The following is a 23,068-nucleotide window of genomic DNA, read 5'->3' on the forward strand; positions in this document are numbered from 1 at the left end:
AGCTGCCGCTCTGAATTGTCCAATAATCGACATTTAACAACTCCCCACCCCCAGTAAAACCAAAACACACGTTTCAGTCTTCTTTCAAAAGACAGTATCGATGAAAGGTATCCTTTAAAACCGCTGAGCCTGAGATCCAAAATTAGTACCCCGCAGCAAATGGCAATCGATGAACTGTAGTCTAACCAGTCAAATTAAGTAGTCAAAATCTATTTGCCTCAGATAAGAATTCAGTCGGGCTGTAATGGTTTCCTGCATTAAGGATGCTGTTGCCGATGCTGGATGTATTACCGTGTGGGTCACTAGAGACAACACATGCCATTCCAAGGAAGAAAAGAAAAAAAGACTTGTTGAGCAGGAGACAGAAGCAATCAGCAGAGGCATTACCTTAAGGGGGCCTACGAGCAGACAGCGTACTGACACGAGACCCTTTAAAATTTGTATTCTGAAAACCCAGCACAACCTGGAATCACAACAGCGCACTACAAGTTACAGCCACCATGTTTTCTAAATGGTATCTCTGCTTGCAAGAGGAATGTTATTATTCTGCACCATAAACAGAGGTTCATTTCGGTACAGTATTTGAGGTTAAGGGGAAGGGGGGTGGACAGATGAGGAAAGTGGAATTTTTACCTGGAAACTTCTGAAAGTACTTACTTACTTACTTAGGATTTATATGCCACCCACTCCGTGAGCAGACTCTGGGCAGCTAACAATCATGGTAAAACAATTCAAATCACAATGATAAAAGAATAAAAAAACATATATAAACAATTTAAAACAGGGATGTCAAACTCATTTGTTATGAGGGCCAGATCTGACAAAAATGAGACCTTGTTGGGCCAGGCCATGTTGGACTGGACCATGTGTGTACCTATTTAAGATTAGGTAACAGAGATATAAACTTTTTAAAGGATACAGACAAACACAGCTAATGCTTAAAACATTCGCACTTGTTGGTCTTAAAGGTGCTTTCTTTGTATTTCTCCCAGGGGATCCAGGAAACTGGGTAAAGGAAGCTCTGGCTCTTTCTCTCCCTCCCCAGGGAACCAGGGCGGGAAGAAAACAGAGGTCTTGCACTGTAGCTTCTGTGCGATTGAGCAAGCCTTGCAAAGCAAGCTGAGATGCAGAAGGAAGCAAAAGAGCAGGAGAAGGAAGCACACAAGAGCCAGTTGCTGGGCCTGTTAGGAGCTCTCTGGGGGCCAGATTTGGACCCCAGGTCACATGTTTGACACCCCTGATTTAAAAGGTACATTATTAGGAGCTATAAAAAGTAAGAAGCCCAAAGCGACTTTCCCCAACAAATTAAGGATTTCATGTAAGACACGTCCATCTGGCTGTATCTGTCGCTTTTCTGTTACTTGCGCTCCCCCATCCGCCATCAAGTGCGTGTAATTTTGCAATGCTGCCCTGAAGCTCGCAAAGGGCCTGGTATTATTTTACAAGAGTTCTCTTAATGGGCTGCAAATGTACTTCTGTTTCTAAAGCAAACATCTCAACTTGCGCCCACAGCGGTGCTCTCGACTCGTCCAAAGAGAAATTGGAGCAGACAGCAAAAGGGAAGCATAACCGGCCACCCGTAGCATCCAACCGTGTCTAATCGTATTTCATATCGCGTGTACCCTCTTTCTTCCACGTCGCACTTGAGGCCGCACAGGAACCGTATGTGTGTCTTCAATGTAGTGTCTCGCTTACTAGCAGCAGATGACAGGTAGTTACTGTAGGAGTATTATTATTATTATTTTAAGTCCAAAAGATTTCACAGCATGCATAATAGGAGGGAAATGCTGGCTAACTTCCGCCAGTTGGGGCAATCTATAAACAACTCATTTTGCCTGAAGAAATACACGTTTATAGGTATGTAGGCAAACCGCTATTATATTTACTAAGGTGTCCTAATACTATAATGATACACTTCTGGTGCCTAAGGGGTATTGTTAATCAGACCATGCCAGCGTTATATTATCTAACCAGCTGTCTCTTACAGTTCGCATGGATACCGCGCGTCTCGGAAACAGGCCACACGAATGAATGGAATTATTTGGTCTTGCACACAGCTGAGTTATCAGCGTTTTTGGCTATTGAACAAAGCAGCTGAATATAGTAGTTGCAACCACCACCAGATACAAACTCTTTACAAATGGAACAGACGCAGCTCTAGGATCGAGAGATATAACGAAGACGGTTTACATTGCAAGCCTGTAAAACTTGAGGTACCTATTGTTTGAATAGCACAGTAACACAGTCAATGCAGATATCAGGGCCTCAAAATATTTTCTAAATGGTATGCATTGCCTAATTTGCAGAGCATACCATGTTTAATTGTAAATTTGGGGTATTTTATTCCGGCAAGCCTTTGCAAATTTTGGCAGGGAACCAAAAAAGAAATGGCACAACTAGTAGACTCTGCCAAGGGCAAAGATTTCAGGTTTTCACGGCTGGTAACATCATTAGGGTTTGTAGAATCTTTCGGGATCAAGTGCCGTGTTCTACTGGAGAAAGTTTTCCTTCCAGACGTTTCGTTCTCAGCTGCGGAGAACATCCTCAGTGGCGTTGCAGCCGGAGCAGGCACTCTGACCTTCTTGGCTGCTGTGCACTGAGTGGGGCCAGAGCTGCTGGAGAGCTGCTATTTGTAGGCTGGAGGGGGTGTGATGAAAGGGCAATTGGTTTGTGGATGTGCCCATTGTTTGGTGGGGCTTCCTGGAAGGGTAGTGATAAGGAAACTGGCTGTTGGATGTGACCAAGACTTTGGCCTGGTCTGTCTTGAACACTATGCCACACTGCCACACTGTAAATCCCTCTGGAAGCTACATGAGTGTTTAGCAGCAATTGTTGAGGAATTTCCCTGAGAAAAAGGGGTTTTTTTTTTAAAACCAACATTCACTGCCCAGTAGAATTTTTTTAAAAATTCAGAAAACAGAGCCCTATTCCATATCAAACTGCTTTTGAAAAGCCATTTCGTTTCAAAGAGGGTTTACTTCTTTGGGATGTAGAACTCGCTCCATCATTCTTTGGATCCACAAAATACCATTATCAGAAACCTCTCATGAAAATGGCTACTCTGATTTTTAAATCTCAGCACGCACCATGCCTGAAGAAAAATATAATCCAGTACAATCGGAAACCAAAATCAGAGACTACCAGAAAGGACAGTATTCTCCAAAGCACTACCTTCAACATCACGGTGACCCCTTTTCAGTCTTACTGTACACAAAGGGAAAGAAGAAACTCAAACCAGTCTCCCATCCAGAAGTAAATCCACTTTGTCATTAGGAAGCACTGGAAGAAAAAGGGAAGACAAATCTAGATTTCCTCTAACCTAGTTTCAAAATGTAGGTCAGTCCACTACGAAAGTCAAAATCCTACAGAACACCACGAGAGGCAATCCAAAAGGAGAACACACACATTGCAACGGAAAGGAAAACACAAACAAGAGCTGAAGGTGCACTGGCTCCACAAGCAGACAGTGCAGCTACTTAAGAACATGTTTTATTTAAAACCGTAAGTGCCTTGGAGCATCAAAAAGCCTTCCAAAATTAACAAGGAATTACGTCTACTTACAGTCTGTAGAGCTTTGGTGTCCCAAGGAACAACAATTCAGAAAGCAGCTGAAGATTATTTCTGTTTAGGCGCCTTTAATAGGAGAAAAAGGGGGAAAAGAAAGTTAGAAATTTTATTTAAAAAACAGAGAACAGCAAAAACACTGCCGTGACCCGTTACTATTCCCCTAGTACATTTTTCCCCACCCTTCCTCAAAAGAGCTCAAGGTGGCTTACATCAGCCACACCCCGCAAAAAAAATCTTATTCTCACAACAATCTTGAGAGATCATGACTGGTCCAAGGCATTTTTCTGGTAACAAGTTAAGCTTTACCTGGATCTCATACCTACTGTCTATTGCTAGACTGGTTATTGCCACAAAATGGCGGGACAAAGAGCCTCCAACAATTCAACAATTGCAAAATAAACTCTGGGAGTCTTTTGTGTATGGCAAGATCTCACACAATTCCTTAACGCCAGATTTGGCAAACTATCAGCAAAAATGCATTTTTTTTTTCGAGATTTGCTTTATTTTTGACGTTATGATATATCTCTGTATTTCTTTGGATAATTCCAATTTTTAGCACTTTTGAATATCGCTGGAATAATTATACCTGTTGTATATCGTTTCCATTGATATGATTTCTCTATTATGCTATCCCCTTGGCTGTAACCGCTATTTGTTTCAATAAAGTTTTCTTAGCTTTTTTTTTTTTTAAGGGTCTCCCATATTCCAGCACAGTGCAATGACTGACCAATACATGACCTTGGCTGTCTCGACAGAAGATAGGCAAATTTAGTACCAGGGTCCAGACTGCTGGTATCCAGGACACAACGGCTAATTTAACATTTTTACTCCTACATATTAGCAACTGATTCTTACATATTAGCAACTGATACACATGGACCTGTTAAATTCCAAGTTTCCATTTATTCTTCCATATCAGCTGAAATTCAAATACTTTGGCCACCAAATGAGAAGGGAGCACTCACAGGAGAAGACCCTGATGCTGGGAAAGACAGAAGGCAAAAGAAGAAGGGGACGGCAAAAGATGAGATGGCTGGACAGTGTTACTTATGTAACTAATGTGAATTTGAGCGGACTTCGGAGGATGGTGGAAGACAGGAGGGCCTGGCGTGACTTGGTCCATGGGGTCGCAAAGAGTCGGACTCGACTGTGCGACTGAACGACAACATCAACAAAATAAATGTCTGACAGCATGAACTAAGCAGAAAGATCATTTTCCAGGAAAGCTTTTACAATGACTTTGCACAAGGGAAGGGAAGGACTCTTGAAGAGTGCAATCAAGCAGGTTATAAACAATTCATCCTTCAAGAAGCGGTTCCGGTTAAATTGGCGTGAACCACAGCAATTGAAAGTTTCGAGATGGCTTTACACAAAAACACTAGCAAAATCTTCATCGTTGTGACCAGCAGGGAGTAAGTAGGGAAAAGGCACATCTTGTATATACCCCATAGCATGGGTCATTTTGTAGAAAAATAGGTGGCAGAGCTCATTAGCATAACTCATTAGCATATGCTTCTCCCCCCCCCCCCAGCCAAAAGCAACCTGATGCAAGAAAGAAGGTCCCTGGGTGAGTGAGGCATGCAACCAGCCCAAGCAGGCCTCGCTCGCCTAGGGATCTCCTGTGTTGCCCTCCCCCCCCCCCAGTCAAAAGGCCAGCAAGCCACCCGCCGCTCATAATCACATTAGAAGTGGAGAAAGGGTGGTAGGGGTTCTCCAGGGGTTAATGAGGGCTGCTGGGGGCGTGGCAAAACTCCTGATGGCTGGCTGCCTGCCCGCTCTCCTAATCCAGGGATTGTTATGGAGCTGCACCTACTATTCAATGGACAAGGTAGGTGGGGAGGAAGAGGGGGAACCCTCAGAAAGGTTCAGGAGCTGTGCTCCTGTGAGCTCCTGCTGAATCTAAGGCCTGCCCCATAGTGTATCACTGGAGACTGAGACAAGTTTAACTACCATTCTAATAGTGTTCAAAGTGCACTATCTATCGCTTCTCTCCCTTCCCACCCACCCCCTCCCAAGGAAGAAGAAGAAAAAGAAGAAGATATTGGATTTATATCCCACCATATACTCTGAATCTCAGAGCAGTCACAATCTCCTTTACCTCCCTTCCCCCACAACAAACACCTGTGAGGTGGGTGGGGCTAAGAGAGCTCTTAAAGCAGCTGCCCTTTCAAGGACAACTCCTACGAAAGCTATGGCTGACCCAAGGCCATTCATTCCAGTAGGTGCAAGCAGGGGAGTAGGGAATCAAACCCGGTTCTCCCAGATAAGAGTTCACGCACTTACCCACGACACCAAACTGGCCTGGAGCAAATGGAAGTTACATAGGATTGCCAACTTCGAGATGGTGCCTGCAGATCTCGTGGGATTACAATTGATCTCCAGACAACAGAGATCAGTTCACTTGGGGGAAAATGGCCTCTTTGGAAGGTGGACTCTATGCAAACCTCACCTTTCTCAGGCAACACCCCCCAAATTTCCACGTATTCCCAACCTGGAGCTGGCAACCTTTAAGCTACAGGCATCTAAAGGAGTACACATGTGGATGCCATTAAAGCAGGCTATAAACCTGCCTTGGTAACTCTAATGTCTAGAACGAGGATCCAGACTCTAATCTGCAGACTATAATTCAAAGGGTTGGATCCAAAGTAACGTTTCCAGCAGATGAACAGAACTTTCCTGCCTTTCCTCCCCCACTGCAGTCAACTAATCTCCCCAAAATGCTGTTCCTGGGAGAAAGGGGACCCCCGAGGAATGACACAAGGGAAAGCTATAGCAGGAAGGGGGGACTCAGAACCTGCCTAAGAACCTAAGAACATAAGAGAAGCCATGTTGGATCAGGCCAATGGCCCATCCAGTCCTGCACTCTGTGTCGCAAAGTGGCCAAAATATATATATACACTCACACACACAGTGGCTGGTGGCCACTGGTGGACCTCTGCTCCGTGTTTTTATCCGATCCCCTCTTGAGGCTGGCTGTGCTTGTGGCTGCCGCCACCTCCTGTGGCAGTGCATTCCGCATTTGATCACCCTTTGGGTGAAGAAGGACTTCCTTTACATTGAAGTCCGTTCCTTGAAATTGGAGTCGAGGAAGTGGTGTGCGGTGACAGGGAGGCGGAGTCCGATGCTCCAAGTCTTCTCTGTTCGCCAGTGCCTGGATGGAGTGCAGCAAGGTAGCGGGACACAGCAGGGATGCGCTAAATGCCCTGTTTCACACGAGGCTTCAACGAGCAATTAACAATTCCATCACTTGAAATGTTCTTTTCCATAAAGATAGCTACACTATCAATATCTTTTGTTTTTTTTGGTAAGCAGGTGACTTCAACGGAACGTATATCGGGGAGGGACGGTGGCTCAGTGGTAGAGCATCTGCTTGGGAAGCAGAAGGTCCCAGGTTCAATCCCCGGCATCTCCAACTAAAAAGGGTCCAGGCAAATAGGTGTGAAAAATCTCAGCTTGAGATCCTGGAGAGCCACTGCCAGTCTGAGAAGACAAGACTGACTTTGATGGACCGAGGGTCTGATTCAGTATAAGGCAGCTTCATCTGTTCATCTGTTCATCTGCCAAATTAGTCTGGCTCCAACCAAAACTACTAAGAATTGAGCTTGGATCCTGTCTGCCTAAATAGCCATGCTGTGGGTTCCATTTGATGGAGGGCGGGATATAAATCCAATATCTTCATCTTCATCTTCTTCTTCACACTGCTGGGTGCTCAACTGGCTAATCTGATTCAGATTTCGAATCTGTGTGTAACCTTCCAGAATTGGGCCGGGTACAGACAGGTGGTTTGGGGCGGCAGCCTCCTGTCGCAGAAGTAAGCTGGCATAGAGTAAAGTGCTCTGGGGGGCGGTCAGATGGCACACGACTCGCAGACAGAATGGGGACAGGCCATGCACGCCCCAGAAGAACGGTGACACCACTCAAGCGCTTGAACAACGCTTCTCAGGTGCTCCCCGCCTGCTTAGGCAGCCAGGAAAGAAGTGCTCTGGCGATTTGCTACCACTTCTAATATGGTAGCTTTTTGGAGTGGTATGGCAACGGCAGAGAACAAGGTAAGGGTGGGAGCAGGGAAGATCCCAGATGTGTGCATATGAATGCGCCTTTTTGGTCCAGGCCTGAGCCGTTTCTGTTGGCTGCCAAATTGACCATCTGAATTCAGCTATAGTGAAGAGGAAAAAGGAATATGGGGACGAGAACAGATGGTTTGGTCCCGATTTTTTTTTCTTAAAAAAAAATCTTGTCACAACGCAAACCTCAAGAGCGTCTGACCAAGAATCAGAAAAGAATACCTGCTTTTTAATAGTAAATTACATCAAAAATAGACCACAATGGAGAACTCTAGAGGTCTAACGACTGATTCTTGATTTACAGAAATATGGGATCATATAATCATGGAGAAGATTCTCACTGGTTTAGACCAAACAGATCCATATCAAGCATATCAAGATTATGTTGCTAAAAAAAGGTAAAGGTCGTCCCCTGTGCAAGCACCAGTCGTTTTCGACTCTGGGGTGATGTTGCTTTCACAACGTTTTCACGGCAGCCTTTTTACGGGGTGGTTTGCCATTGCCTTCCCCAGTCATCTACACTTTCCCCCCAGCAAGCTGGGCACTCATTTTACTGACCTCGGAAGGATGGAAGGCTGAGTCAACCTTGAGCCGGCTACCTGGACCCAGCTTCCTCTGGGATCGAACTCAGGTTGTGAGCAGAGTTTTCGGACTGCAGTACTGCAGCTTTACCACTCTGCACCACAGTCAGTAAACGTGCTGCCTATAGGGATCTTGCTATATTGACCAATGTTCTATGGCCATTACTTGGTGTCTGTATATCTGTTGTTAGCTTGCTAAAATACTTTAGTCTACATACTGCGTAACTGTACAATGTTTCTCCTCTGTTATAAGGGAAGGGATTATTATTTTTATTGTTGTTGGACTTGGATTTTTATTTGGCTCTTTTTTTTTACTTTTGTGCATGTAAAGTAATGCACCTACAATGTACAAATTCACATTTTTTTTTGTATTAGAAAAAATCTTTAACAACATTGAAAACTGTCCTGTTAAAAAAAAAATAGACTGCTACTTCAGTAACATCTGGATCACATCAATTATTTCCAAGGCAGGGGCAGACTGAATGGCAAGCAGCTCATCGACACAGCCACAAGCAAAACATTTCTATCCCGCACTCTCAACCAAACGTTCACACGGCAGCTTACAACAGTGAAAGACCCAAAAATAAGTGTGGATAGGGGCGGGGGGGAGAGAAATTAGCAACATAAAATGAATAGAAAAGAAGGTGGGTGGGAGAAAACTCAAGTTTTGAGACTGAAATGCTTCGGTGAGCATGCACCTAGATTTGTTAACAATTTTGGGGAAGGGAACTTTGAAATAATGGCAGTAGAAGCAACGGCAGTGCAAAGCTCTCTCTCTAGTTTGTGAGCACAACTTTGGACAGCTGGGGTGGAGATTCTCACGACAAGCAAATGCTTCTTAATTGCTTCCCTGGAGGAGGAGGAGGAAGAGGAGGAGTAGGGAAAGAGAGAAGGAGAAGAGGAGATTGGATTTATACCCCACCCTTCACATGGAGTCTCAGAGTGGCTTATAATCTTCTTTCCCTTCCTCTCCCCACAACAGACACCCTGTGAGGGAGGTGAGGTTCAGAAAGCTCTCCAAGAACTACTCTTGAGAGAATACTGTGACTGGCCCAAGGTTACCCAGCAGCTGCATGTGGAGGAGGAGTGGGGAATCAGACCCCGTTCTCCAGATTAAAGTCCAACGCTTCTAGCCGCTAAACCAAACTAGCACATTACATCACATTAATTTCTTGAAAATAAAGCACAGTGTGTGCCAACTGAACTCACCCACAAGTACCACAGTCACTAACCCTACAGCAGATCCTCGGAAGCACCATTTCCACAACACTGCACGCATCTTGATTAACCGAACTTCAGCTAGAAACTCTCAAAGTTCCCTCTAAACTGTGCATGTGAGCGGCTGCTCATTAACACAGGAAGCTCCTCTCAGCAGCAAGCTGAAGCCAAACAGGGTCTCACACTGCCCATTGCTCATGTTAAGATTACAGCAGTAATATTCTAGAAGCCCCGTGGCGCAGTGTGGTGAAGCTGCAGTTCTGCAGTCGAAGCTCTCTGCTCACATCCTGAGTTCGATCCTGGCGGAAGCTGGGTTCAAGTAGCCAGCTCAAGGTTGACTCAGCCTTCATAAGAACATAAGAGAAGCCATAATGGATCAGGCCAATGGCCCATCCAGTCCAACACTCTGTGACACACAGTGGCCAAAAAACCCAAGTGTCATCAAGAGGTCCACCAGTGGCGCTAAAAGACCTTCCACTGTGCCCAGCTCCTCCACTGTGCCCCCCCCCCCCTAAGCACAAGAATACAGAGCATCACGACCCCAGATAGAGAGTTCCAACAATAAGCTGTGGCTAATAGCTACTGATGGACCTCTGCTCCATATGCTTATCCAATCCCCTCTTGAAGCTGTCTATGCTTGTAGCCGCCGCCACCACCTCCTGTGGCAGTGAATGCCATGTGTTAATCACTATTTGGGTAAAGAAGTTCTTCCTTTTATCAGTTCTAACCCGATTGCTCAGCAATTTCATTGAATGCCCACAAATTCTTGTATTGTGAGAAATGGAGAAAAGTACTTCTTTCTCTACTTTCTCTATCCCATACATAATCTTGTAAACCTCTATCATGTCACCCCGCAGTCGACGTTTCTCCAAGCTAAAGAGCCCCAAGTGTTTTAACCTTTCTTCATAGGGAAAGTGTTCCAACCCTTTAATCATTCTAGTTGCCCTTTTCTGCACTTTTTCCAATGCTAAAATATCTTTTTTGAGGTGCGGTGACCAGAATTGTACACAGTACTCCAACTGAGGCCGCACCATCGATTTATACAGGGGCATTATGATACTGGCTGATTTGTTTTCAATTCCCTTCCTAATAATTCCCAACATGGCTTCCATGATCCTTCTGAGGTCAGTAAAATGAGTCCCCAGCTTGCTGGGGGGGAAAGCATAGAGGACTGGGGAAGGCAATGGCAAACCACCCCGTAAAAAAGTCTGCCGTGCAAATGTCGTGATGCGACGTCACCCCAGAGTCGGAAACGACTGGTGCTTGCACCTTTACCTTTAGTTATATTCTGCTCAGGATGTGAACTGCTCCACTCAGTAGGGGGAGGGGAACTTAAGAGGGCACATTGTCTGTGAGCCTTTCTTCATTCGAATCGCAGAAGGTACCCCAAACGAGAGCATCTCCATCAACCCAACCTGCAATAGTCATTATATTTAAAAGGGAATCCAGGACCATTAATACTCCTTTGTTAGAATCACTGGCCACCCACTGCTAGGGATAAAAACAGTCAAATTCATAAGATAACTTAGTGTTTCTATAGCACTTTTCTGCCAAGTTTTCAAAGCAGGGATGCTGGATTGGCAGGTGATCCGGTTCCTGTCTCACTTACCCCTTACCATGGCTTTTTTTTTTTAGCAGGGACTCCTTTGCATATTAGGCCACCCCCCCCCCCCCCCAGATGTAGCCAATCCTCCAAGAGCTCACAGGGCTCTTGTTACAGGGTCTACTGTAAACTCCAGGAGGACTGGCTGCATCAGGGGTGTGTGGCCTAATATGCAAAGGAGTTCCTGCTACAAAAAAAGCCCGTACTTGTAGGAAAGTCACCACAGCAGCCAAATGTTTATCAGACTGTCTGCATTTGAACAGCTCAAAAACAAATCCAGTTGTGTGTGTGTGTGGGGGGGAAGCATTCGTCACTATGTATCACTTCTTCACAACTAACACCTTGCCACCACCCTCAACTGTGGCATGAACACCTTCAACTTAAAAACACCTTTTCCCCTTCATACATTTCACATATGGGCTCATATTGGACAGCCAATTTGAGCAGACATAGGCACAGTCCCCAGACGGATTTAAAAAGCAAGTTGAGACAGGCACGGCTACTGCCCGTCCCTCTCCCATACTCACCCCTTCCTCCGGTGCTTTGGACACTGCTCTAATTGCTACCACTTTTTAATAAAACCATCCCACCCACCCCCCCACCCCCGGTCCATGGAAAAACTGTCTTCCACAAAACCGGTCCCTGGTGCCAAAAAGGTTGGGGACCACTGATTTCGAATGCAACAGCCTCATAACATAACGTTGAAGAAATAGCATCTGGATTTGGTGCAACAAGTGAAACAACAAGTTTCTGTTTATTACACACAAGAAAAGATCCCGCATTGTTCACACAGCTCAGTTCTGCCCAAAGCCAGGCTAGCCACTTAAAGGAGAGATTGCTGATATTATGCTGAAAGGAATTAAAAAAAAAAAAATCACAGAGAGTATATACTCAGCCCATTCATTCGCTGGCTCTCACAGCCTGTTCTGTGAGCAGTCTTCCTCTCAGCATCTGTCTCCAGTCGGCTGTTGGGCCTCACCAATTAATAGCTTTTGGGTCTTTCATACATGCCACGCTTCACCAGTTCAAACAACCCTTAGGAGGCCCATAGCCAGAAAAGTTATGGGGAAGGAGCATACTGGTACAATCTGTGTGTGTGTGTGTGCGCGTGCAACAGGTCAATCTGAAATAGCAAAAACAAAACAAAACCCACCCCACATCAGTTTTTCCTCTAAACTGAGTTAGCATGAGCTAGCTCACAGTTTAGTCTCTGGCTCATACATTTTTGTCTTAGCTCAGGAAAAATGGCCCCAAAGCAAACTAATATAGGCAGTAGCTCCTAACTTTAATGCCAGTAGCTCACACAGTAGAATTCTTGCTCGCAAGTCTCCACAGCTTAGAGGGAGTATCTCCAACAATTCTAATATGCTAATGATGACTTAAATTGAATTTTAAGCGTTCATCTTCATTCTAGGGTGACCACTGACTAATTATAACCTCTCTGATCTGGATACAGTTTCCATCCAAAACTGAATTATCTGACCAAATAATTCTGCTCTTCATAATCTCATTTCTGGCAGTAACGAAATGGTTGGTAACTGTGAGTCTAAACCAAAAGGTCTCCAACCTTTTTGGCACCAGGGACCGGTTTTGGGGAAGACAATTTTTCCATGGACCGGGGATGGTTTCAGGATGATGCAATTGTGCATTTTATTTCTAAAGTGTTTTGTATGGTGGTTAAGTGCATGGACTCTTATCTGGGAGAATCAAGTTTGATTTCTCACTCCTCCACTTGCAGCTGCTGGAATGGCCTTGGGTCAGCCATAGCTTCTCACAGGGCGTTTTCGCACTCACCTTAATCAGCAGCGACCCCCCTCTTCACTGCGCAGGATCTGTGCGGATTTCGCACTAATTGCCGCAGAGCACCCGGAAGAGTCGGAAAGTCCCGCAGCTTTTGCGGCGCAAATGGAAACTGGTTTTTGGCGGTTTCCATTTGCGCCGCAAAAGCCGCGGGACTTTCCGGCTCTTCCGGGTGCACCGCGGCAATTAGTGCGAAATCCGCGCAGATCCTGCGCGGTGAAGAGGGGGGTCGCTGCTGATTAAGGTGAGTGTGAAAACGCCCACAGAGTTGTCCTTGAAAGAGCAGCTTCTGTGAGAGCTCTCTCAGCCCCACCCACCTCACAGGGTGTCTGTTGTGGAGGAGGAAGGTAAAGGAGATTATGAGCCGCTGTGAGACTCTGAAGTTCAGAATGGACGGCAGGATATAAATCCAATGTATTACTACTACTACTACTACATTGTAATATATAATGAAATAATTATACAACTCACAGCCCAGTTGCTAACAGGCCACGGACCAGGACCGGTCCACAGCCCGGAAGTTGGGGACCCCGGTCTGAACAGTTGGGGGAATGACAGAAGAAGCACTAATGTCTTATCCTGAATTCCTTCACAAACTGAGCTCAGGTTTTCCATTAAAGTTTTCTGTGTAAAACTAAGGAATATCATCCAGCAGTTTCTTATTCTCTCTGTAAATTACCATATATTCTCTTACAGGAGTTGTATCTCATCACATTTTCCTACAGATTCTTCCTTTATTTATTTCATTTATAGCCCATCTTTCTCATTGAGACAGAAGGCAGATTACAACACACAGAAAACAATTCAGCCCGGATGGCATAAGATATCCGACAAACAATGCAGTATTACTAGGGTTACAGAATTATTAAACAAAAAAGCCCAAAAAACTGTTGTGACATGCCACAATGCAGAAAGCAGATCTTAAAGCCATAAGATAATACAGTAAAAGCAAGATGATATACACAGTAAACAATTCAAGACGGGTTGCCATGTTAGTCTGTCACAGCAGAAAAGAGCAAGAATCCAGTACTACAGAACACAATTAGTTTTAAAAAAACCCCTTAAATATGCTTAAAAGGTTAGCACTCTTGCAATATTTTGGTTATTTAACAATTTAACAAGTTTTTGATAACTGATACCTCTTGCTCTGAATTATTGCATCAAAATCAGGAGACAATGTCTGTGCTGTAGTGATCTTGCATATGCTGTTCAGGTGTGTAAGTTGCAAACCTACTTTTGATTTATTGACAGCCATTACAGAAACCTCATGGCCAATGCTTTGAGCCTAAGACCATGGGGAAAACATGAATTGACTAGGCACTGGGAGCTTTTGTTTATAAGTTGCTTCATGTGCCAGTCAGCCAATGGAGAAAATAGAGGCTTTGCTCTGTAGATCTTGTGCGATTCAGCAAGACTGGCAAAGCAAGCTGTGATGCAGAAGGAAGCAAGAGCGAGAGAAAGAAGCAGATGACAGCGAGTTGCTTGTGGGCCTGATAGGAGCCCTTCAGATGCCTGATTTGGCCCTTGGATGTTTGACACCCCAGCTCTAGACAATGGCATTTACCCTACATACTCCTGAAACTATAAACTTAGTTTTCAGGCACTATTTCTAATTGTTCTGTTCTTGTTTCCTATTGTGAAACTCAGAAGGATAAAAATCTCCAACACTAGCTAGCCTCCGCTGTCATTTTAAACCCATTTCTCTTGAGGTCCTTTTTAAATTGTCCTTTGGGTCCCACAGCAGGTACACTGAGGGCAATAAATTACTGACTGAAATCCAGAAAACTGTTTTATCTTAACCAAGTTTGAGTCCATTTAAGACCAACCAAGTCTTATTCTGGGTAAAAACGATGCCATGAAGAGGAAGCATGGGTTAAGTCCTTCCGTTCCTGACCAGTTTCACCTAACAAATTGGTCCATGTGCACTGTCATCCTTGGAAGGACGAAAGATGAGTGTCCACCACCACCACCTTTACAGGGTTGCTAACAAGCATGTGAGGGTCAAGGTACATACAGGATGTAAAGATCTGACTACCTCTCCCCCTGCCACGTAGTCCAGATTCCAGCTGACATTGACCTCAGCTGTGATTTACTTCTGTAAAATCTGGGAAGACCCAATCACAGCTCTCCTGGAATCTTGTCTGTTCTGTCCCCCAGATTTTGAGGTTTAGAGCTAGGTGGTCTTGAAACCGCTCATCTAGTTCTAGAGTTCTGCTCTTTTTGAAATTGGGGGAGGGGGGGTTGAGAAGAGGCACCAGATGCTATGCTGAAAATCTGGTGCCTCTACCTCAAAAAACAGCCCCTCCCCAAGCCCCAGATACCCACAGATGGGAAGGGACGGTGGATCAGTAGTAGAGCATCTGCTTGGTAAGCAGAAGGTCCCAGGTTCAATCCCTGGCATTTCCAACTAAAAAGGGTCCAGGTAAATAGGCGTGAGAAACTTCCGCTTGAGACCCTGGAGAGCCACTGCCAGTCTGAGTAGACAATATTGACTTTGATGGACCAAGGGTCTGATTCAGTATAAGGCAACTTCATATGTTCATATATTCAGATTAATTCTCCATTATGCCCTATGGGGACCAGTCTCAATAGGGTATAATGGAGATAACCCTACAACAGGGGGAGGGCCTCCAACCCAGGGGATCTCCTGCCCCCAACTGGGAATTGGCAATCCAGGGAGAGAGAAACTGCTTTCTCACACCGTCCTCTGGCTACTGTGGGAAACCGGTACTGGTTCCGATGGAGACCGTTCTGCCGCCTCCAATGCAACCAGGACAGCTTACATGTTTGAAATAATTCAAACAAAGCGAGGCAGCTAAATAAGAATGCAGTCAATAATACCAAAAAAACAATACAAAATATAAAACTTTTTAAGAAACCACTTTAAAAGCTAACAATAAGGAACAGTCGTAAAAGCCAACCCTGCACATGTTCAATACAATAAAAATCTTTAATAGTTTCACAATCATAAAAGCCAAACAGTTCCAGATAAGATAGTCAATGAAGATTAACTCTGCACCAAATCAAAAATCAAAGCAAGATTAAGTTCAGGCTTCATTAAATGCCTCTGGAACAATCAGCATTGTCAGATCTGAGTTAGGGAATACGTGGAGATTTTTGGGGCGCAGCCTAGGCAGGGCGGGGTTTGGGGAGGGGGGAAACTACAGCAGGGTGTAATGCCATAAGAATCCACCTTCCAAAGCAGCCATTTTCTCCAGGGAAACTGAACCTGGTAATCAGGAGATCAATTGTGATAGCGGGAGATCTCGAGGAGCCACCTGGAAGCTTTCTTCTGCATACCAGCTTGCTTCACAAGGCCTTGCTCAATCACACAGGAGCTACAGAGCAAAACCTCTGTTTTCTCCATTGACTGAGTCTCCTTCCTTGGGGAAGAAGGGGGGAGAGGCAGAGCTTGTTTGCCAGACTCTTTGTATCGCACAGCAGAGCTACTGAACCAAGTCTCTCTTATTTCTATTGGCTGAGGCTCCTCCCCCTCATGGTCCCCTGGGGAAGGAAGGAAAGAGCCAGAGCTTCCTTTGCCCAGTTTCCTGAATCCCATGGGAGAAATAAAAAGAAGGCACCTTTAAGACTGAGTGCTGCTTTAAGCATTTTTTAAAAAAAAATCTTTAATTGTGTTTGTCTGTGTCCTTTATAAAGTTTGGTGTAGTGGATAAGTGTGCGGACTCTTATCTGGGAGAACCGGGTTTGATTCCCCACTCCTCCACTTGCAGCTGCTGGAATGGCCTTGGGTCAGCCATAGCTTTGGCAGAGCTGTCCTTGAAAGGGCAGCTTCTATCAGAGCTCTCTCAGCCCCACCCGCCTCACAAGGTGTCTGTTCTGGGGGAGGAAGATAAAGGAGATTGTAAAATGGCTTGCAAGGGTGCGGAGGGGGTAGTTGTGGGGGGGATGTGATTTAAAAGATCTATCCCAGATAGGGTCAATTATTTAATTAAAATCACCTCCTATAATGACTGCACCTTCTTGGAAGAGGGCAAGTCTAGATAAAGTGGATTTTATGAAGGTGAGTTGTGCTGTATTGGGGGTGTATAAGGAAACCAGAGTAAATAGGGAATCATTAAGCATACCCTTAACGAAAATATATCTTCCCTGAGGATCGACCTCTTGAGCTGTAGGTACAAATCTAATTCTTTTAGATAATATGATAGCAACACCATGTGGCTTCAATGAACTAGCAGCTAGGAATTGTGTTTGAAACCATTTTGAGATTAAGGAGATTGGGAGCCGCTCTGAGATCCTGAAATTCGGAGTGGAGGGCAGGATATAAATCCAAGATCGTCTTCTTCTTAAATAGGTACATACGTGGCCCGGCCCAAAGTGGCCTGACCCAACAAGGTTTCATTTATGTCAGATCCGGCCCTCATAACAAATGAGTTCGACAACCCTGATTTAGAGCATATTAGGAGTGGGCATACTTCCGTCACCTGATCGTGCCCCACCACATAGATATAACTCCACCAAGAAGTAAAAATATGCTAAAAAGTTGATCTTCTCCCTTCTGATCTGAGCATGGGATGGAGAAAGTAGAGAAAGAAGTACTTTTCTCCCTTTCTCACAATACAAGAACTCGTGGGCATTCGATGAAATTGCTGAGCAGGCAGGTTAAGACGGATAAAAGGAAGTCCTTCTTCACCCAAAGGGTGATTAACACGTGGAATTCACTGCCACAGGAGGTGGTGGCGGCCACAAGCATGGCCACCTTCAAGAGGGGTTTAGATAAAAATATGGAGCAGAGGTCCATCAGTGGCTATTAGCCACAGTGTGTGTGTGTTTGTGTGTGTGTGTGTGTGTGTATGTATATATATATATATATATATATATATATATATATATATATATAAAAAAAAATTTTGGCCACTGTGTGACACAGAGTGTTGGACTGGATGGGCCATTGGCCTGATCTAACATGGCTTTTCTTATGTTCTTAATGTTATTGGCCGATCTAACATGGCTTTTCTTATGTTCTTATGTTATGTTCTCTTCCAGCTCTGCAAGAGGTCAAAACAAACAAACAAACAAAAACCAACAACAACCACGGACCACTGGGAACTCCACCGCCACCACACAAGTTTTTCTTACCGAGCGACTCCCAGTCTTAAAAAGTTAAGCAAGGCACAGGGTGCATTCACACTACACGAAATAATATGCTTTGCAACTGGCTTTTTGCTATTCTTACACAGTAAGAATCCAGTTGCAAAACTCATTATTTAGTATAGTGTGAACACACCCATAGACAGGCACATTGGGCTTCATCAATCTGCTGGCTTCCCCGGAGATACTGAAAGCAAAGGACCTCATGAGAGCAGGGAAAGTCAAACTGGAGCAACTGCAGATGTTTTATATATCAATATACAGTGGTTTGATAGAAGCCCGTGTAACAAAAACACAATCTTTGCACGGCCGACGCTCACTTCCCAGCATCGTCTGTCTTAAAAGAATGTTAAGACATTTCTGCTCAAAAGCTTAAAAAATCTGAAGCGAGCATTAGTCAGCTAAACGGACCAAAGGTCTATACGTATTTATATAAAATATTTTATATAGTATCTCCACTAACAGTGAGCAAGGCAATGCGCAGCTACAACACGTTTCAAAATGGAACCCGGAAGAAAGCAAAACAAACCACTGGAGGCTGAAAAACCAAGGTCGCAACAAAAGCCATAAACAACACTATTAAAAACAGACAGCAGTTTCCAAGCTGCACAAAGGGCCAGTCAACTAGCTAAAAGCACGCTGAAATAAAAATGTCTTTGCCTGGTGCTGAAAGAGGTCCAGTGAAAACACTGCGCAAGGAAGCAGGGACAGCTTTCCAAAACGCTGGGGCAGCTATGAAGAGGTCCTGTGCTTCATAGCCACGCACCCTCATTTTTAAGGGGGGGGGGGGGGGGGGAGGCGCCTAAAAGACCAGTGTGAAGTCTGAGAAAAATTATACAATTGCAGGTGATCCCTGACGTAGGACCATATGCTTATGGCCACCACCAGCGTTCCTTCTAAGCTGTGGAGCCTTGTGAGCAAAAATTCTACTTTGTGAGTTACTGGCATTAAAGTTGCAAGCTGCTGCACAAATTAGTTTGCTCGGGGGGCCGTTTTCCCTGAGCGGAGACAAAAATGTGTGAGCCTGAGGCTAAAAATCTGTGAGCTGGCTCACGCTAACTCAGCTTGGAGGGAACACTGGCCATCACGACTGTTAACGGCCTCATCATCTTTCTTTCTGCAAAAGGCAATAAGGGAGCTCTTCTGTCTAATGCACCTTCAAGTTGAAGGTCTCTGTAGTGCGTCAATGGTTTTACTTAAAAGCTCTGTTGATTCCCAGGACTGGATCTACATGGTTTTTGAGGTGCGGAGGGGGGGGGATTAAAAAATGGCACCCCGTTATGGGCCCATTCTACCTTATGGGTCCATAGAATAGAACGGACTCCATACCCACTTTGGTGACTCCCCCCCCCCCTTTCAGGGGTGCCCAGGGCAAGCACCCCCTTCTTCCCCCACCCCTAGATCCAGCCCTATTGATTATCCTACATAAATAAGATTCCTTCCATCAGACAGCAATCCTAATTTTAGTTTTCCGTTTCTTCAAAGCCATTCCGATTTAAGCTGCTTCTTTCCGTCGTTTTGTGAAAAGTTACGGTTAAATTTGATCGTTTCAGAAGTACCACGTGTTGCTTTCAGCACAAAGTCGAAAGCCAACTGGGAAACTCTACGCATCCATAAATAACTCCGCCGCTGTCGTGAGTGGGGAAAGGAGCAGGGATTCTCAGGCCTGCAGATTAGTGAAACACGGCGGACAATGGTAGCAGTCTCTCAAATCCTCCTCAGAACCCTTTATAGTACCTCTCACTAACCTACCAATTTAAAGGATTGCAGATTCGCCCTAAACCGAAAGCACAGCCTATCTCTTAACCGATATCATCTCCAGTGACAAACTGTGCGAAGAGGGCAAAAGTGAGCATCTCGGATGCCAGACGCCTGCCCAGTGGGAATCTATTCCCAAGACTGCCAGGGTAGCTGCAGCTGTGCGTTTACTACATCTAACTATGGGGTTTTGTATGAGTGATGCCAAGCAAACACTAATATGATCAAATCCACATCCAAAGCCACTTTATGCAAGGCCTTTCATGGTGTGCAGCGATACATCATCATTTCTGCATCAACTAGAAATGCACAATACACGAGTATTTTTTCACATGCCGCGTCACAGAACTAGCAAGCACAGTCGTGTATCCGATAAATTAGAAAGCTTTAAAGAAAAAAGTTATGGAGCACCAAATTTATACCAAGGGCTGCTAAGCAAGGGGGAGGGGGGGGGAATTTAAACTGAAGGAATAATTAAAAAAGAAAAACCAGACGTGAATATATCTCTCTCTGACATCAGACACATGCATAAAGGGTCACGCCTTTATAAATTTCTCAGAGATCCTTACAGACACTAGAAAGCCAAGATTTTAAAAACGATGACAGTTAACAAACCTGAGACCAACAATGTGGTAGATTAAAAAAAATGTGACGTTTTAAGTACGCCGCGCTTCTTCCTATTAACTGCAGTTTCCTTGTGCTCCAAAATATGAATTTAAATATATAAATTTAAAAGCTATATGCACAATCGTAGCTTTCATTCGCTCAGTCGGTTACAGACCGAGGAAATGTTAAAATTCAGCGAACGACGTGCAACCAAAATGACTACGTTCGATAAAAAGCATTATTCTTTTACAACAGCAATACAGAAATGCCTTATTTTGACATTTTGCAATGGTGCAAACTAACTGATTTAAGTTGTTAAACAAAAGAGAGAGCATCCGGCGAGCGAGAGTCTTGAGCACAAAACAGATGTGGGAAAAACAAACAGCCCTTCTCTCTTGGAATTTATAAAAAGGTCTGCAAAGAGCAAACAGGACTTCTCTACGCAATTTGACTTCTAGACCTGTTAAAAGACAGTCTCATGAGAACTAGACTCAGATTAATTAAGTGCACAGCTACAAGTGCTACACTTTGCACACAAAGTACACAGGATCGGCAGCTGCAACAGCCCATAGGCGTGCTCTTCTTCCAGAGTTTGGACTAGAGGCAACCTTACCTGCTTTGTGTTTCATTCTCTGAAAATGAAACACGACTAAGCCTAAACAACTGGTGATATTTTTTACATGAAGACCATGCCATCAGGAGTTGGTTAAAACAGTTCCATTTGGATTTCTCTAAAATACTCCTCTTTACTGCTATTCCCACGCTGTTCTCAAACTTCCCAGCTACTTTACAGGGGCGTTCATTTAGCAAAATTAGCCAGTGCTCTGAATATTAAAGCCTACAGAAATTTTATTTAGTACAGAGAGCGGTGCTGGCTTGGAATGAGAACAAGAACTGCTAAGTAAAGTTCTGGTACTAAAGCATGTGCAAATGTCAGTAATTTGCAGGTTTTTTTCTTGAGAAAGTAGAAAAAACGGCATTTGGCAGAGAGTAACGCATCAATTACAGTCCTTTCAACTAATTTCAGCCCTTTAGACGTCTTTTTGTAGCACGTTCTGTTCTACTGTTTCCTATTCTACCTGCAAAGCAGAAACTTTGGTGCAATATATAAATGCAAAAAAGCTTTAACACCAGACTAAGTAGTTCAAGAAGAATGTGGTCACAGAAATGCAAGTATAGTTCCTATAAGGGGGGGAGGATATACATTCTTTTACTAACTGATAAGCACCACAGACTTCCTTGTCCCACACCCTTCTCACAAAGAATGTGCTATGTGCCTAAAACTATCCATTCAAGCCAGAAGTAAAAAAAAAAAAGGTTTGCCTTATCCTTGATTAACAAAGAGCGACCACTTTCTAACTTTCCCCTCCAGGCCTGTTCCAAAAGCCTACTCTCGGCTTGAGCTCACTTCCCACCTTCAGACAGAAACCTCGAAGCATTAACCCTTGGCTGCATTTCTTCTTGGAAAGGCAAGAGTTTATGTTGTGACTGGTGAGCCGAATTGTCATTCCGCATTCTGGGATTTTACATTGAAAAACGAAGAGTTCCAGAACGCCCTGGACCATGAAGAAAAGTGGGATATGTTCTAACAAATAAATAACACTTTATATCAGGGGTGTCAAACATGCAGCTCAGGGGCCGAATCAGGCCCCCGGAGGGCTGCTATCAGGCCCCCAAGTAACTGGCTGTCATCTGCTTCCTTCTCCCTATATAGGTGCGCCTGGGAATGTCCGGATGGCATGTGGACCGCCCCCAGAACAGGGACGGGCTGCTTGCACCCTGGAGAAGCATCCAGAGCACTCATGCACCTGTCTGTGGCTCCCAGCGCACTTCCCAGCCATCCAGACAGCCAGGGAGATGACCAATGTTCCCTCTAAACTGCAGAGTCTTGTGAGCAACAATTCTACTTTGTGAGCTCCCAGCATTAAAGTTGTGAGTTCCTGCATAAATTATTGTGCTCTGGGGTCATCCTCCCTGAGCTAAGACAAAAATGTGCGAGCAGAAGGCTAAAAATCTGTGAGCTTAGCTCACACTAACTCAGCTTAGAGGGAACACTGGAGGTGACTAGGAGCCACCCCAGAAATTATTCTTTTTTCAATATGAAATTGCAAAACACTTATTACAATGCCAGTTCAGCTCACCACACAACACTTATCTTACCCTATAAGCACACGGTCCAAGTCTGTGGGTGAGTTCACGCTACACTAAACAATGTGTTTTGCAACTGAATTTTTAGTGTGTCAGAATAGCAGAAATCCAGTTGCAAAATGCATTATTTAGTGTAGCATGAATGCACCCCATGCAAGGGTCATTTCACACAAAAAAAGAGGTGCCAGAGCTCATTAGCACAACCTATTTGCATATGCCACACATCCCCGACATCACCGGAAGGTGTACGAAATTAGATCAGCTCAGCATCTACCTTAAAATGCTCCTTGAATTATAACTGCCATAATAAAACCTTACTCCCATCATACTTTTCTAATTACTTTCTCCTATGTGGCCACAGTGGCATGACAAAAGATTTCCATCGGTCTGCTTTGTATGTTTGGGTTATTTTCCCATTTTATTGTGGGGAAAAAGATTAGAAACTTTGTCAAATCTTAAGAGTTCAGCAAAATTCCCACAAGGGGTTGAACAATGGAGCCCAGAAGCAAGTTTTTTTTTTTTCGGGGGGGGGGGGGGCGGGTTCTAAAAAAGAAAGAGCACAATAAAATTTAGTGGTTCTGGAGCTCTGCTCCAGTGAGCTCCTGCCCAAAATG

General features: G+C 44.5%; 1 protein-coding gene across 10 annotated transcripts in view; it reads right to left on the reverse strand.

The window, feature by feature from the left end:
- SLIT2 (slit guidance ligand 2) overlaps window positions 1-23,068 on the reverse strand; it is a 482,157-nt gene that overhangs the window by 409,197 nt on the left and 49,892 nt on the right. For all 10 annotated transcript variants that reach the window (XM_060246235.1, XM_060246233.1, XM_060246234.1 and 7 more), the window contains exon 4: window positions 3,562-3,633. In XM_060246235.1, coding sequence (XP_060102218.1) covers window positions 3,562-3,633 — 72 coding nt within the window. The remainder of the gene's footprint in view (window positions 1-3,561; window positions 3,634-23,068) is intronic.

Source organism: Heteronotia binoei, chromosome 9, assembly GCF_032191835.1.
Source record: "Heteronotia binoei isolate CCM8104 ecotype False Entrance Well chromosome 9, APGP_CSIRO_Hbin_v1, whole genome shotgun sequence".
NCBI lineage: Eukaryota > Metazoa > Chordata > Lepidosauria > Squamata > Gekkonidae > Heteronotia > Heteronotia binoei.